This window comes from Melanerpes formicivorus, unplaced genomic scaffold (genome assembly GCF_026170545.1).
Source record: "Melanerpes formicivorus ecotype bairdi unplaced genomic scaffold, bMelFor1.0.p_v2 SCAF_6, whole genome shotgun sequence".
NCBI lineage: Eukaryota > Metazoa > Chordata > Aves > Piciformes > Picidae > Melanerpes > Melanerpes formicivorus.
The window spans coordinates 8968787-8984754 of NW_027142358.1; the positions used below are offsets into that span (position 1 = coordinate 8968787).

The window sequence follows — 15968 nt, forward strand, 5'->3', positions numbered from 1 at the left end:
AAGGAAAGGGAAGGTTGTGAGGATTGATGAGACCTTTGGTCAGACTAGTTCTCATGGCAGGGATGAGCAGCAATCTTTCTGGCACAGGAGCATCTAATCAGGTCTGAAACAAAAGCAGCAAGCTTCAGGCTAAATATGGCTTGGAAACAATTATTCTGACTTTAAATTAATGATGATGGTCAATTATAGACCAGGACAAAAGGGCAGCTGGACCCTGTGAAGCATAAGAGGACACTGGCAAAGGCAGCAGTAATAAATCTCTGCAGACAGAGAGGGAAGAGATACAATTAGAAACAGAAAAACAACAACATGCTGCAAACCCACACAGCACCGATGCACCCCCGACCGCTGCTGAGCAGTGCTGCAGGCTTCAGTTCCCAGGCTTGTCTTTCAGAAATGCTTTTACAGCTCTCTTGAGGGTCCGGCCGAAAGACCAGTGCCAGGGGGGTGGCTTGGGACTGGCTTCTCCCCAGCTTAGCAGGGTGAGAAGACCAGCTGGACCAGCCCCAGGGCAACCAGAGGGAGGGGTGCAAGGTCACAGAATCACCAAGGTTGGAAGAGACCCAAAAGATCATCAAGTCCAACCTGTCACACAAGACCTCATGACTACTAGACCATGGCACCAAGTGCCACGTTCAATCCCCTCTTGAACACCTCCAGGGACGGTGACTCCACCACCACCCTGGGCAGCCCATTCCAATGGCTAACAACTCTCTCTGTGAAGAACTTTCTCCATACCTCGAGCCTAAACTTCCCCAGCACAGCTTGAGACTGTGTCCTCTTGATCTGGTGCTGGTTGCTTGAGAAAAGAGACCAACTCCCTCCTGGCTACAACCACCCTTCAGGTAGTTGTAGAGAGCAATAAGGTCTCCCCTGAGCCTCCTCTTCTCCAGGCTAAACAATCCCAGCTCCCTCAGCCTCTCCTCACAGGGCTTGTGCTTGAGGCCTCTCCCCAGCCTTGTTGCCCTTCTCTGGACACATTCAAGTGTCTCGATGTCCTTCTTAAACTGAGGGGCCCAGAACTGGTCCCTGCAACTCATCTGGTAAAAAGGAGATTTTGCTGCAGTTCTATAAAACTAAGTGTACAGAAGTATGCCAAAAGGATCAGAAAAGCCCTACTCCCAGGTATCAAACGCTCATTACAGGAACTGCTGCCTAAAATGTAGTACGTGAAGTTGTTGAGATTGAACTAATCAATTCTAAACTGAAATTGCAAACACAGCTTGTATTGAGTTTGAAGATGAATCCAGCTTGCCTTCTAAACTCAAATGCTTTATCTTCTAGCCTCAAAAGAAATCATCTCAGACTTTACTTAATCACCTCTTCAGGCTGACCTTGGCGCTCTCCACTTGCAGTCCAAAACCATGAGCAGACCAAGCTCACAGGAAGCAGCTCTTAAGCTTTCCTGCCTCTTCTATAGCATCTACAGCCCTGCTGTGAACACACCCACCACAGAGGTCTTTGAGCAGGGAATGAAAAGCAAACCAAATCCTTCAGCACCTCTGGAGTAGCAGAAGTAGAATGTCCATCTATTCCATCCCACATGTCTCTGGGAAGCTGACTGGCCTGTTGTCACAAAGCTCCTGAAAAAATTCTGGTTTAGGGCACAGGCATCACTCAGGTAGTTCAGCACAGACCCAAAGCAGGACAGAAATAGCTCTGGCTCGATTACTGTTCCTCTTCTGGCTCCATAAAAGTGACATAAATTGGTTAGTTCTGGTCATTTTCAAGTTTTACCATAAAAGATGGTAAATTTTGCTTTCCACATCTGGTTGGTTGGTTGGTTTGTTTTCCCCCTCTCCCCTTGCTCTTTATTCTTCCTTTTATTGAGATGTTCGCAGGATGAAGTTCAAAAGTTCCTGGTAAAACTTCCAAGTCCTGCCTTACTGGTGGAGTTGTGCCTGGAGCACAACTTGGACAATGGTCTCTGCCCTCCAAAGAGGATCTACAGCAGATCAACAGCCAACAAGTGGTACTGCCTGAACAAGAGATGAAGTCCAGAGCAGGAGGGGATGCAGTGATGCACAGGCATCCAAGTATCCTCACCTCAGGTATAGAGATGTTCCTAATCCCTTTATTCCTGTAACACCTGTGCTGCTCAAACCATGGATTTGGAGACCAGTGAAGATCCATATGGTCTAAATGACCAGTGCTGGCACATTCTTGTCTGGGATTTCCTGGACTGCATGATGTCCATGTGTGCAGTGTGACACAGGCACAGTAAACCAGATGCTTCCTGGAGGGCTCAGATCCCTGCACGTGTTGCACAGATGGGCTGGCCTGGTGCAGTAAATCTGCCATTTTCCTGCACATTGGCCTTTCTCTGTGAGCACTCATCGGCTGTGCAGTGCATGTGCGCTAAACCCTCCCCAGAGCAGTGGGACGAGCTCAGCCTGCACTCTGCAGCCATTGTGGGCAACCACTGCAGCCATGCCCTGTAATCCAGGTTGGTGGCAGCCCCAGGATATGCCTGTGTGGTATCCCTGGCCAGAATTCCACACATCAGCAACCTGGGCTGAAGTAAGAGTCCTCAAAACCTGCTTGGGTACCATCTCTAGGTGGGAAAGCAGAATACAGCAAAGGTAGATGGGGGAACAGAATCACTGGGCAGGGAGTTTATGATACTGAGGACAAGACAAAGCCACCGAGCTTGGAAATGTCCATTTCCACCTCCTTATCCTTGCAGGCACCCATATGCCAGCACTGCTACTTGTGGGGCCCTGTATTGAGCTAGATCTGAGAAAAATAGAATTTAACAACATTGCTCAGCTCTGTCCTAGAAATGTTAACTCTGGCACAAGGTGGGACAGTATCTCACAGGTCAGGAATGAGCTGTTGAAAAGTGGATCAGAAAGGCTGCAACGGCACAGGATGGTACTGACTCCAAAACTTGTGTCATGTTGTGAAACCATGGCTGAGATCTGACCACTCCCAAAGCATCTCTCATAGCCATACCTCCCAAGACTGCAACTTTCATTTGACTGCAGGCACATCTCTCAAATATATCTCCTGTCCTGATTCAATACTTGCCAGTCATGGAGCACCTCCTGCAACCTTAAGCAAATTGCTTCCACGGTTAATTACCCCCCAAGTATGTTATTTCTCATCTCAATGTGTCTGGTTTCAGCTTCCAGTCACTGGAACTTCCTAGGTTCATTCCTGATACATTAAAGAGCCAACTACATTTCATTTTTTTTTTCCATGCAGGTAATTGCAGATTGCAATCCTTTAAACATTAAAGAAAAGGGGGGAAAAAAGAGTGATCCTGTAACAAAGAATATAGATGCACAAGGAGACTAATAGTAAGAAGAGGCCAAGGAGGCAGCAGCTCTAAGAGCCAGGGGATGAGCAGCTAGGGAGAGTCTGTACCTCCAGACAAGAAAGATTTTCACTTCTCTTGTGACTTCAGTAGGCTCAGGAATCAAAGTGGCACCAAAGCATCATCATCAGCCAGCCTAGCATGGACAGAAGTGCCTGCCAGTCCTTACTGTCCTGGCACTGCAGCTTCCAGTGTGGTGGAGGTAACATCTCAACACTTGTGAGTGTCCAGTGGCAAAAACTAGGCTACATCTGCCAAGGCACAACAGGTCATTAGAGCCCCTAGCCAAATCTGCCCAGATGTGCCTGCCTAACTTTTGGACCAAATGTTCAGAGCTGTAACACATGTTATCATTTCTTCATCCTAATAGTTTTCCCTCATGTTTCTTCTCTTTCAGCACTGAGTGTGTGATTCAGTCATGCATTAACCTTTGTGTCTGAGTCCTGATCTGTTAAAATCGATGTTAATTCCTTAGAATCTCACAATTTTCCCCCCTCCAAGCAAATTCTGAGCAGTTCTGGGATTGCTGTACCCACAGATGCAGTAGGTAGCTAATGTGGTCTGCTCTCCAACAGCTCAGGCTGCATGAATGGTCTAATTAACACCTCATCAAACTCAACTGTTGGTTGTATCTGGAGAAATTCCCTCTTGCACCTGTGCATTCACAAGACACCATTTCTAGCCCCTGCACAGCAGGCCCCTGCCATCAGAGCAATGCTCCACCACTGCAGAGCCTGCCCTTGTATCAGTAGTAGTGGTCGTGGTCCAGCCTCCAAAACTTGCCAGCCCAGAGTGACACTGAGACATACACTCTGTGGCTGCTTGGAGCCATTGCTTTGTGCAGGGTGGAGCAAGAGCTCAAGAGTAATTCAACAGTGAGGGGCTTGTGCTGCTGTGTTTCAGGCAGGGTTATTCTCCTCTCACCATATCCTATCTCCATCATCAGAAAGTGAATGGGTTTCAGCCAGCATAGCTCAGTGCCAACTGCCTATGGACAAGCTTTGCAGTGGGACAGTGTGCACAGCCCTTCATGGTGCAGACCTTCAGGTCCCTGATCTCTGCTCTTCTCCTAGTCTTGTCCAGCAGATCCCAGAGAAAGGTGGCACCACAGGAGGGGTTCAGTTCCACCCTGTCTGGAAGACATGCCCTAGGATTGGGTCAGAATAGCCCTGGAATGTCTGTCTCCAACAGTGAGACAGAGCTTGGTGTACAGCAAAGAGCAATGCCCAATTCCTTGTGACAGCAGGACAAGGTTTAAACATAAATAATAAGTTTAGCTTTGCTGCTTGAGATAACAGTTAAACAATAGACTACAGTGCTTGGAACACAGAACATGCAACAGGAAAACATAATTCCAGGTAACACCTCATAGTGAAACATTTCTCTGTTTCAGGACCCCAGGTAGCTCGAGAGGTTTTCCCTGGAGAACTTCTAATGGCAGCTTCTGCCAGAGATCAGTCCCTGGGCCTCTCTGAGTTCTCCTCTCCCACTTCAGCTTACTTCTATTATTTCCCCCACCAAACCCTGCTTCCTCATTTTGTGTGACAGGACACTGCTTGCCTGCCAGACTAATACACTGTCTTCAGTCTTATCTCTCCCCTTCAGCCATAATCTCCCACTTGGCATACCTCTTCCTACCTGTCTGACTTCTGCAATTCATCAGGTTTTTTAAAATGTGAGAAAACCTTTGCAGATTCACATCATCAGGACTATCAACTGCACACACTTTACTTGCTCTAGAGCATCCATCCTACTGTGAGCACTCATTACAGTTTAGCAAGGCAAACACCAGGCACACCTTTGAGAATACCTTCCCAACTCCTTCCTATTCTCTCATGCTTGCTGACTGTGGGGCTCGTTCAGGATTCTGAGGCATGTCTGGCATGTGACGTCCCCAGCCACATCCCACTGACCAGACCTAGGATCACAGGATGAAAACTCTGCACACACTCAGGAGAAATCACAGGATCATAGGATGTTAGGGGTTGGATAGGACCTCTGAGGATCATCAAGTCCAATGCCCCTGCCAGAGCAGGACCATAGAATCTAGCACAGGTCACACAAGAACACATCCAGATGAGTCTTGAAAGTCTCCAGAGAAGGAGACTCCACAACCTCTCCAGGAAGCCTGTTCCAGGGCTCTATGATCCTCCCAGTGAAGAGTTCCTCCTCATGTTGAGGTGGAACCTCCTGTGTTGTAGTTTATATCCATTACCCCTTGTCCTATCACAGGCTGCAACTGAGCAGAGCCTGTGCCCTCCCTCTTGACAGCCAGCCCTCAGATATTTATAAGCATTTATTAAATCCCCTCTCAGTCTTCTCTTCTCCAGACTAAAATGCCCTAAGGCTCTCAGTCTCTCCTCACAGAGGATGTGCTCCAGTCCCTTCATCATGCTGGTAGCCCTCCATTGGACTCTCTCAAGCAGATCCCTGTCCCTCTTGAACTGGGGAGACCAAAACTGGATGCAATATTCCAGGTGAGGTCTCACCAGGGCAGAGTAGAGGGGGAGGAGAACCTCCTTCGATCTGCTAGACACACTCCTCCTAATGCGTCCCAGGATCCCATTTGCCTTCTTGGCCACAAGGACACATTGCTGACCCATGGATACCTTGTTATCCACCAAGACTCCCAGGTGATGATCCTGCAGAAGGCAGAGCTCTCGGTAGCACTAACCAAGAATAATGAAGAGTCCTCAGGGAGCTGCTGAGAATAAAGCTCATGCTGTCAGGCAGCTTAAGCAGTTTGTTTCTTCTTCTGCAACTCCATTTCCAAATACCACAAATGAGTGTTTAGCCCTTAGTTTCCATGTAATCAGACTTGTTCCTCCCTTTTATGCTCTGCCTAGTAATAATGGGGTCTTTATGTGGAAAGACAAGCAGCTCTTTTCTCACAGGACCCCATGGGCTCTCAGGCCATGTGGATGCATGCCTCTCACCATGAGCTACAGGCATCAGGGTTTGGAATCACAGAATCATAGAATCAACAAGGTTGGAAAAGACCTAAGAGAAGTCAGAATGAGTGCAGGACACAAGTTTCTCTGTGAGAGGGTGAGTCAGTTTTGAGAGCCTGGGAACTTGCTGGCAGGCAGGGACGGCAGCAGAGACACGACATATAGCTTGGAGTGCAGTCATGCTCATTACAGCTCTTTCAGACTAGTGTGAGGGTCTGGAGAGCCCCCACCATCCCACCACTAGGGATGTTCAAACCTACAGAATCACAGAATTATTGAGGCTGGAAAAGACCTCTGAGGTCATCAAGTCTAGCCTATGACCCAACACCATGACATCAGCTAAACCATGCCACCAAGTGACACATCCAATCTTTTCTTACAGACCTCCAGTGATGGCAACTCCACCACCTCCCTGGGCAGTCCATTCCAGTGTCTAATCAGCCCTTCCGTAAGGAAGTGCTTCCTAATATCCAACCTAAACCTCCCCTGGCACAGCTTCATACCTGCCCTGTCATTTGAGATGGTGCTTCTGCCATCCTCTCCATGAGATTGTACGCTACAGCCTCGCTCCTGGGGCTGGTGTCAGTAAAGCACAGCTCCAGCGAGGCAGAGCTGCTGGACCACCCCAGCCGTGTGACTCGGCTCTCCTGACCCCTCTTCCCTGGGACTCGGCTGCGGTGCACGAAGGGCAAAACAGCAGTAGGGCTTCCCTTTCTCTAAGAGCTTCTTGGCTCTCATCTCATGTTTTCCTTACTCAGCCTGCTCCTCCCGGCACTAATAGATTTCCTGCTGATCGAGGCTACTACAACATTTTGTAACTCCCCCTGCATCGCTCTTGCTGCGCCGTACCGAATGTGGGGGCTCCTGCCAGCAGTACTCACACAGCATGGGTGGCAGGCACGGGGTGGGCACAGGGGCTGGTCTCCACTTTTGTCAGCAGGAGGGATGCTGGCATCGCAGCTGGTTCGACCAGCTTTATGGTCTCTTTGTGCTGCTGCTGCAGCAGAGCTGAGAATCTGGCCCTGGCTCTCTCCCTGCCTCGCCGGGGACTGCATCAGTGTGCTGTTTATTGTTTCTGCCAGATCATTCATGCAGATGTTAATGAATGCTAGACCCAGCTTTGCTCCCAGTAGAGTCCCTTCTACACCTCCCCCTGCCCAGCGCTCAGCACTGGAGTTTCTGTTTGCAGTTCTGCAGGGAATTTCCCCTCCCTGCACAGTCTTCGAGCCACACAGTCGCAATTCCTGCTGCCAGCAGACTTCCACACCTCCCTGGTTCCTGTAGCTGTCCAATGTCACCTCCAGATGTCTGTGTCCCTTACTGTCACCATTCTTTCTCCACCTCTAGCCACCCCAAAATAGACACATGCCAGTTCTCCTAGGATGGAGCAGAGGGCTTGGCCAGTGAAGAAGGTTGCTACAGGTTTGTCCTCTGCACAGATGGAGAAAGCACAGGGAGAAGAGTCACCAAATAGAAAGAGCAAAGCAATTTGTCCAGGAGAACTCTGAAACAATACCTACGCTGATAACTGGTGTCAGGACCAACCTCCTGGTCCCACAGCCAGCAGACATACAGGAGCCTTCAACCCCATTGTCTTCGTATCCCAACAAGGTGGGCACCTCAGTCTGCCTATAACTAGGAAATGCTGGGAAAACTTTGGGATAATGTTAATCAGTCCAGTCCAAAATCCCATCAGGAATCTCTGCAGAGGTTTAGCAGCACAGACAACCATGTCCCCAAGCCCCTGGTACTGTGGTGGGTGAGCCACACAGATCCTTGTTGTCCTGGCAGCTGTCAGACCTTAGGAAGCCAAAGAGCAAGTCTAACTACTACAATGGGCATCAGTCTCAGGAGGGGTTTCTGATCTCTTCTCGATCAAAGCAATATCACTTACCCTTCCAGGAGGGCGATGACATTCTTTCTGGGCCTCCCAATGTTGGGTCCATAGAGGTTGGCTTTGGAGTAAGTGCGAATAAGCTGCAGCAGGCTTCTCAGCTGAATGTAGTCCTTCCCCAGCTGGCTGCCGTTCACCGAGCGGCCCATCAGGGTCCGATAGTTATTGGGCTCTGGGAAAATAAAAATGGACAAGCAAGACTTGCCAGCTCCATTCCTTCATCCACACTTCTGGAGAGAGATACACAGCTCACAGCTTGAGCTCTGCAGAGCTGCCTATTGGCTCTGTGGAGCAGCAGAAGGAGCCTCTGAAGGGAGGATGAGGGCCATCACTTGCTCTCTCGTACCAGCTACAACTCCTGTGCCCTTTTTCTTGCCTGCTGGATGAAAGACCTGTGTCTTGGTGCCATGCTCCTGTGACTTGCAGGATCCTTCACTTCCCTTGGCACTGCTGCTGCTGGTTTGGACACCCTAGGACTAGCTGTATGAAGTAGCTGGGGCAGAAACATTTCACATACTCAATACCAATTGCTGGAAATGTCCAGCTAAGGGGCTAACACATGCAAGGTCCATCATTGAGATGGCACTGCCTTATAGCAAAAGCCTTCAGATTCCTCTGAAACTACACTGGCAAAGCATCCTGGGCTCTGCAAATCTTACCTTCCAAAAGGGAATACCTTTCTGCTATAGCAAGCTCTGTTCCCGTGGCTCTCCTGTTCCCACACTCACCATTGCCCAGCTCCCAGGAGATGTTGTACTTCTTGCTGGCACTGTACTTCAGCAGGCTGAGGGCATTGGAGCTGTTCCAGGAGTTGTTGGGATTTCGGCGCAAAGCATTCAGTGCAAAGATCAGGTGAAGGCCAGAGCAGTCAGCAAAGTTATAGAGTTTGTCTAGAGACCTGGCTGGGAAGAAACAAAACCAGTTTGTAGTTCAAATGAAAGCTAGTTCCAGGCAGGTTCAAATGATCCTGCTGTCCATCAGGCCTTGCCTTCCATGCAGGATGAACCAGGGTCAAATGCCATCCTTGTGACATCTGTAACTGCAGAAATGCACCTGACCTTTGAAACCAGGATAGGGTTCCAGGTGTGGGCTCATCTCCTTACAGCATGAAACTTGGATGTCCTCCATCACTGTTGCAGAGTTAGGGGCCACGTTACCAGAGACAAGTGACTTTATAACATCCCTTTTCATCTGCTCTTGGAAAAGAAAGCCTGTGTTTATCCTGTTCTGCATGTTTTTTTCAGAGTAGATCCCTGCAGCACCTGAAGATCAGAGGAGGAAATCACCACCCCAGGGCTGCCAGCTCATGGCCCCCTCTCCTACATACCATCAAAGCCTGGTCTCTGCTCAACAGGCCCTGGTGCAGTAACCAAGGGTCAGCAATAATTAAGTGGAGCCTCCAAGGTGTGCACCTTGCAGCCAGCTAAACTCTGTTCTGTTCATGGAAAGAGGAGATCCATGCCACCCCTTGATCTCAGGGAAAGAAGAGGGCTCCCTGCTTGGAGAAGCCTGGCCAAGTACTGCTGCCAGGGTGGCCCTCTGGGATACTGGAGTCTTTTCAGAATTATCATACCTGCTGTTTTTAAAGCTCCCCAGCTGACGTCTCCTCTGCCTTGCTGTAGCCTTGGTGAGTGGCACAGCAGTCAGCAGCAGAATGAGAAACCAAAGAAAGAACTGACCCTACTATTCAGGGAGGAGTGACATTAACACAAGAGAGCCAAAATGCTTAATGCCTTTTTTTTTTACCCCAATCCCCCTCAAAAACTCAAAATCATTTGAATGCCTGATGAAGCTAATACCAGTGTTAGCAGGATACAAACACATGCAACAGTGAAAGGAGATTTAGTTAGAGAGTAATTAGATAACTGTGGTGTTTTCAATCATCCCTGCCTCTTGAACTGCATCCCAGGACACTCAGCAAGCTTTCTGAAGCAGCCTTGGAGATGCAACCACTTAACTGTGAGGAGACACCAGGGATGGGGAGGTTCCAGGGAGCTTGAGAGGGCAGACCAAGAACTCCACTTTCAGGAGAGGGAAAGGAAGCGCTGGGGAATTACAGGATAGGCAGACTGGCTTCAGGTCCCAGAAAAATACTTGGACAAATAACCAAGATGCTTGTCAGCACTTACAAAATATAAGGAGATGATCAACAGCCACAGGAATGTGTCAAGAACAAATCACACTGAAGCAATCTACTGACAGGAGAGTAGGGCTTGAGGGCAGCGAAACAGCTGTTTAGGTCTTATACCTTGATGGTTTTAAAGGCTTTTGACATGATTATACACGATGTTCTCTCCAGAAAATGATGTAACCCTGACCTAGACTGAGCCCCAGTGAGAAATACGCACACCAAGGGCAGCTACCAGTAATTTGTTGTTAAACTGAAGGGTCCAGGCAGCCTGCTCTGGGTCTCTTTCCAATAAAGAGAGGCATGAAGGAGCAGAGGATACATGTATCGAACTTGCAGTGGCACTAAGGTGATAGCATGCACCACCACGTCCAAGGGTGCTGAAGGGAATGGAGATGAGGCAACTTCATGTCCAGGCGATTGCTCTAAGCCCAGAGATGATGCTCCAAGCCTCCCTTCACCCGCACTGCCTGACCGAGGTGCAAGTGAGATGGTGACAGCCGGGAGTTGTGCGCTCTGGCCAGGATAAGCTGCTCACAGCCTGCACATCTGTGTTTATTCTGCCACCTTTTCTGGTGACTGAAAGCCTCAGCGCACACAGAGCCAGATCTCACTCTGAGAAGAACAAACTTACTTTGAAAGTGACACTTTAAGGAGGGTCAACGAAATAAGCGAACCGACTAGCTAATGTTTAACGGAATGCAGTAAAGGCATGGAAAGAAGAAAGGAAAAATGTGGGAAAGAAAATTCCTAATCCCTTTCACAACCCTTTTTTTTTATTTTTTCATTTTATTTTTTTAAAGTGCTACTGGTTGGTTGAGTGAAAAGTAGCTGAATTAGATTAATCTAATATATTCATCCCACTGGTTCAGGCACATTAGCTGCTTTTCTGGATGTTTAGTGAATTAGAGACAGATACAGTTGCTTAATACTCATTCACTGCAGACCTCCAGGCAAAAAAGCTGCACTGCAATAAGGCTGCCATAAAAGGGATATGATAGACACCTAAATGACAACATGAAGATAGCAAAAAGGTGTTACCTTCGGTTCCCCTGCTAGAAATTAAACTCTTGTGCTGGCGCCAAACTGTTGTAGTTCTTAAGAACTACAGGAGGGGATTTGGTTCATGTTCAGGAGCCTCTGCAGAGGACTGGGAATTGATTTTCCATGCATCCACCAGAGGAAACAAGCCGTCTGCTTATCCCAGTGCAGGGCCTGCCACTGTGAAATTATATTTTCCCCATGACACTTATTTCGTTTCCATGTGCCTGGACACAGAGATGCCACGTGTATTTTATGTTTTGCCATGACTTTCCAAGCTTGAAAGCTCAGCAATCAGGGGAGAGAGCTAGGAGAAACGCACAGATGTCTGTGGGCTGTTCCTGTACGTTTTCAATGGCCTCCCCACACTCAAACTGACCTGAAGATTGCAACAATGCCATAAAGAGCAAGGAACTACTCATAAAACAATCTCTGCATCAAATCACATTATTAATATGAACACTTTTGGTAGCTACAGGATCAGGTATCAAGTCCATTTTTCTCCTTCATCCTTGGCAGATGTCTTGGAATAGATGAACCTGGAAGCACCAGTCTCTTCAGTGACTAGCAGAGCTTTAATGACCAGTTTGCACAGCTTGCTCTAGCATTTGTGGTTAAAGGGCATGTGTGACCTCTCCTAAGATGCCTGCCTTAAATTGGACATCTCCATGAGAGAAACTGCAGTTGGATGAGGAGGGTATTGTGTCATAAGTGGCTAAAGCACAACAAGAAGCATATTTAGAAGACCTTCAGTGGTGTTCCATAAGAACAAACAGGGCCAAAAGAGAACGCTATAAATATTTTACTGCCATAACTAGGGATGGCCACATAACTTCTGAATAACAAGAACACAGAGAATCGCAGTATTATTAACAGCTGGCTAAACCTCACTTTGAATTCTGGATAATTGCACTGTTTTTTCTTCATCAAACACAGAAAATCTTTCAGGAATTTAACCTTTCCTCAGCTAACAGATCATTAGGCAAGGCTTTCACAAACCACTTCAATAGAAAAAGCCATTGTCGTACCAGAATGAATCTTAATAGAGCAGAACTGCATTTATAAGACACTCTCCCTGCTCCTTCTCCCCCTCTGTGGTGCAGAGATGCACATGCTCAGCATTCACATGCCACTGAGTTTAGGGAGAAAAGATAAAGGGAAAAAAAATAAAATAACTAAAGCAGGAGAGTTAAAAAACCTGCAAGGATGCTCCCAGTCAGCTTCTGCCACTTCCTAATGGAGTGACGCTAACCTAAGCAGCAAACCCCTGTGCTCTGTTCCCTCCCACCCAGCAGCAGCGCCTGCTGGCAGGTTTCAGGAGGGATGGGCACCTGCCTTGGTGGGTTTGGGGCTAACAGTAGGGAGTGAGCTGAGACAGAAACACAGACTTATTGAGGATGGAAAAGACTGCTGAAATCATCAAGTCCAGCCTGTGACCTAACACCACAACATCAGCTAAACCATGCCACCAAGTGCCACATCCAATCTTTTCTTACAGACCTCCAGGCCCCTTGGCACTGGCACACACACACAAAAATAAAAATTCAATTAAAAGAAAAATCAGAAGATATTTGGGCTTTCTCAACCTTTTACATCCTCGGCTGCAGAGGCTTGAATGCACCTGGACAGCGAACCTGGCCCCAATGATGCACGGCTGGGTGGCCACCAGTGAAGATCTGCTTGCAATCATGCCCTCAGCTGAAGCTCTGCACAGAAGTTTAAGATTTTGGCTGTTTGCATGGATTCTCACCCTGCACAGAGGGAGACAAACAATTTCAAAATGGAAGAGAAGGTGCCTGATGATGGGGGGTGTGGGGGAGTGTGGGGGGTGTGTGTCTATGGGACAAGTAGGTCTTTTGCAATTCTTTCCCATTTTTCTCCTTTTTATACACGGCTACATTTTAAAGCTCTCTGAAAGATGGATGGCACTTAACTCTGTGGAATGCCAACACGGTATCTGAGTCACATTAAAATGTCTCTTTTTCTAATTATTTTAAACTGCAAGACTTTCCAGTCGTAGTTACTGAATTAAACATTATACTAGAGACTTTTAAAAGAATGTAGTATTGACTGCCATTTGCTAAGATGGACAGTTCAATTATATCTGGGTTTGAAAGTCTTCCACATTTTTATTATACTTCAGGCATTTTGCTTTGGCAAGGTTTAGCACGAAGAGTGGAAATTCATGTGCATGTTGAGACAGAGACTGAGACCAGCCAGTGGGTTGTGAGGAGGCAGGGCATGGCATAGTGTGCTGGAGGCTTTTGTAACTCTGGGAATTCAACGAGGAGGACACAAAAGGAGAGCATGTTCCCACTATCCCCACAGTTCACCACATCCATCTCTTGCATGTGCAGGGTGTGCCAGCACTAAGGAGCACAGGGTGAGAGCTGAGCACAGAATGGGCAGTACTCCCCAAATCCACAGGTTATCTGAGAGACTGAACAATTGCACAACAGAAGCCTTCTGTTGATCAAGAAATGTAGTTCTAGAAATACCAATTCCAACTCATCACAGTTATTCAATTCAACATTCCCCATAAATCCTGAGCAGTGCCTGGAGCATCCCTGCAAACAGCTTCTGGTGCCAGCACTGCAACTAGCAGCATTCCCAACCCCTCCAGGGCTATGCAGGAGAAAGTGGAAAGAAGGGGTTGGGAAAGACCTGGCAAACAGCAAGGAGAAGTCCAAAGAGTGCTTTTGAGGGAGGGGGCTGAAAGAGCGGTACAGAGTGTTCAGACAAGGGATGAGTAAGATGGTTGGCGAGAGCAATGGAGGGAAAAAGAAAGGTATTCCCAAGAGGGTACATGGAAAATTTATTTGCAAATAAATTGCCACCATAGTCAGCTGAATTGCATTTGCACTGGCTCTCTTGGGCTGAAAAATCCTCATAAAACAGCATGTGTATGTGGTGAGGACTTGATGTTTTCTTAGCAAATAAATATGAATCAGAAGATATGCCACAGGCAGAGTAACTGAAGACCCATGGGACAGGTCTGCAAAACTGGCTTGACATCTTCCCATGGACTCCATCTCCACTCATGATAGGGCTCCAGACTCAGAAGCAAGAACCTCCCATCTACAATTTGCAGTTAGAGCACCGAATGGTAGCCTTCACCACTGCTGCAAGTTCAGAGGCAAAGCATCATCCTGTACTGTTTGTAGGCACTGTAACATCAAGCTTGATCCACTGGATCATGGGAAGTTTTTCCTATTCTGGCTGCATACTAAGCCATTCCTGCAAAGTTGCTGCTAAATGACAATTTTGAAGATTTTTGAGGCTACCAAGAAACCCACACAGTTGCTGGAAATTGCATTCTAATGATGACCATCCCAGTTGGGAAGCTGTTTGGTTTTAATTCAGTCTTTTGAAGCACTTTGCTATGCAGTAAAACCACACTGTGTAAAGACGCTGAACAATTCCCAGGCACAATTGCTGGCAGGAGGGAAAAATATGCTCGTCTGAGACACACGTTTCACCTGAAATGCTCCCTCCACCTGGTCAGGCTCCCAGTTTCCCCTGAAGGGGGATGGAGGCATGCAGGACTGTCATTTACTCTCATTTACCTCCCAGGCCTCCTTATTGCTCTACAGGGAAGCAAAAGCTGGGGGATGTGCTGCATGCAGGGAACACTTCCCAAGGCAAGGTGCAGTGTTGGAGGTCTGCTCTGAGCGACAAGAAGTGCTTTGGCAGAGCTAATGGTGCTATAGAAAAGGGATCTAGCTTAATCCCATCTGAAGAATACCTGAAAGTTGGAGGAACTGGTTTTAATACTGCCAGCCAGTAAAGAAATGCTGTGCACTGTGTGTTAATGAGAACCTGGATTTTATATCCAGCTGGATGACAGATGGGGGATCTGGAGCTATTCCCCCCGGAGTATCATGGGGGCCTTGTTCCAAGGGAATTGTTGTCATCATCCCTGGTCTTTAAGCAGCTGAACATCGACCCTCAATATTCATTCAAATCTTTAACTAGATTTTTCATCTTACTGCCAGTGCAGAGGTGATTACACTGACCACGTGAGCTAGGTTTAGTCCTTTACACCACCATACAGCAATAGCAGTCTGGGGGCTTGGTGTCAATCTCTCACCAATAAGGATCTTGGCTGGCAGCCATGGATTGTGGGCCGAGTTCCCAGCTGGCATATAACTTGGAAGACAACCACGAGGTCTGGGTTCAATATCCAATTGCTAAGGAGTCTGGCTGACAGCCTCATTTTGTGGAATGAATCCCAAATTAATATAATACTTTTGATACCAGACAAGGGGCATGGCCTGCTTCCAGATGCTGTAGGGGCTCAGATAAAAGCCATAAGCATTGGGTTCGGTGTGTAAATGGTATCGAGGTCGGATAACAGTCAGGATTGGCCTTAATCCTCAAATGGTGAGAAAAAGGAATGAGCCCTGAGCTCTGCCTTCACACAAAAAAACAAGCTCAAAGGAGCAGAATAGTTCTGTTTTCAATCCTCCCATAGTAAAGAGCTCACAGGACAGTAATGGTTTCTAGAAACAAGTGTAAATCGTCATGGAGTTTCAGAAGAGATGCGGGATCTGGGTTCAATCTCCAAATGCTATGAAGCTCAGATAATGGCTAGAGGGGCGATTTCCAAACCTTCTGTTCCAGACTGGTGCCTGG

At 47.7% G+C, this 15968-nt stretch overlaps 1 protein-coding gene across 5 annotated transcripts in view; it reads right to left on the reverse strand.

Moving 5' to 3' along the window:
• Positions 1 to 15968, reverse strand: part of HPSE2 (heparanase 2 (inactive)) — a 119593-nt gene that overhangs the window by 30401 nt on the left and 73224 nt on the right. For 3 of the 5 annotated variants that reach the window (XM_068139579.1, XM_068139578.1, XM_068139581.1), the window contains exons 4-5: positions 8893 to 9062; positions 8165 to 8336 (exon numbers count right to left, since the gene is read on the reverse strand). In XM_068139579.1, coding sequence (XP_067995680.1) covers positions 8165 to 8336; positions 8893 to 9062 — 342 coding nt within the window. Of the gene's footprint in view, positions 1 to 8164; positions 8337 to 8892; positions 9067 to 15968 lie in introns of all 5 variants that reach the window. The other 2 variants (XM_068139582.1, XM_068139580.1) reach the window with 1 other exon arrangement.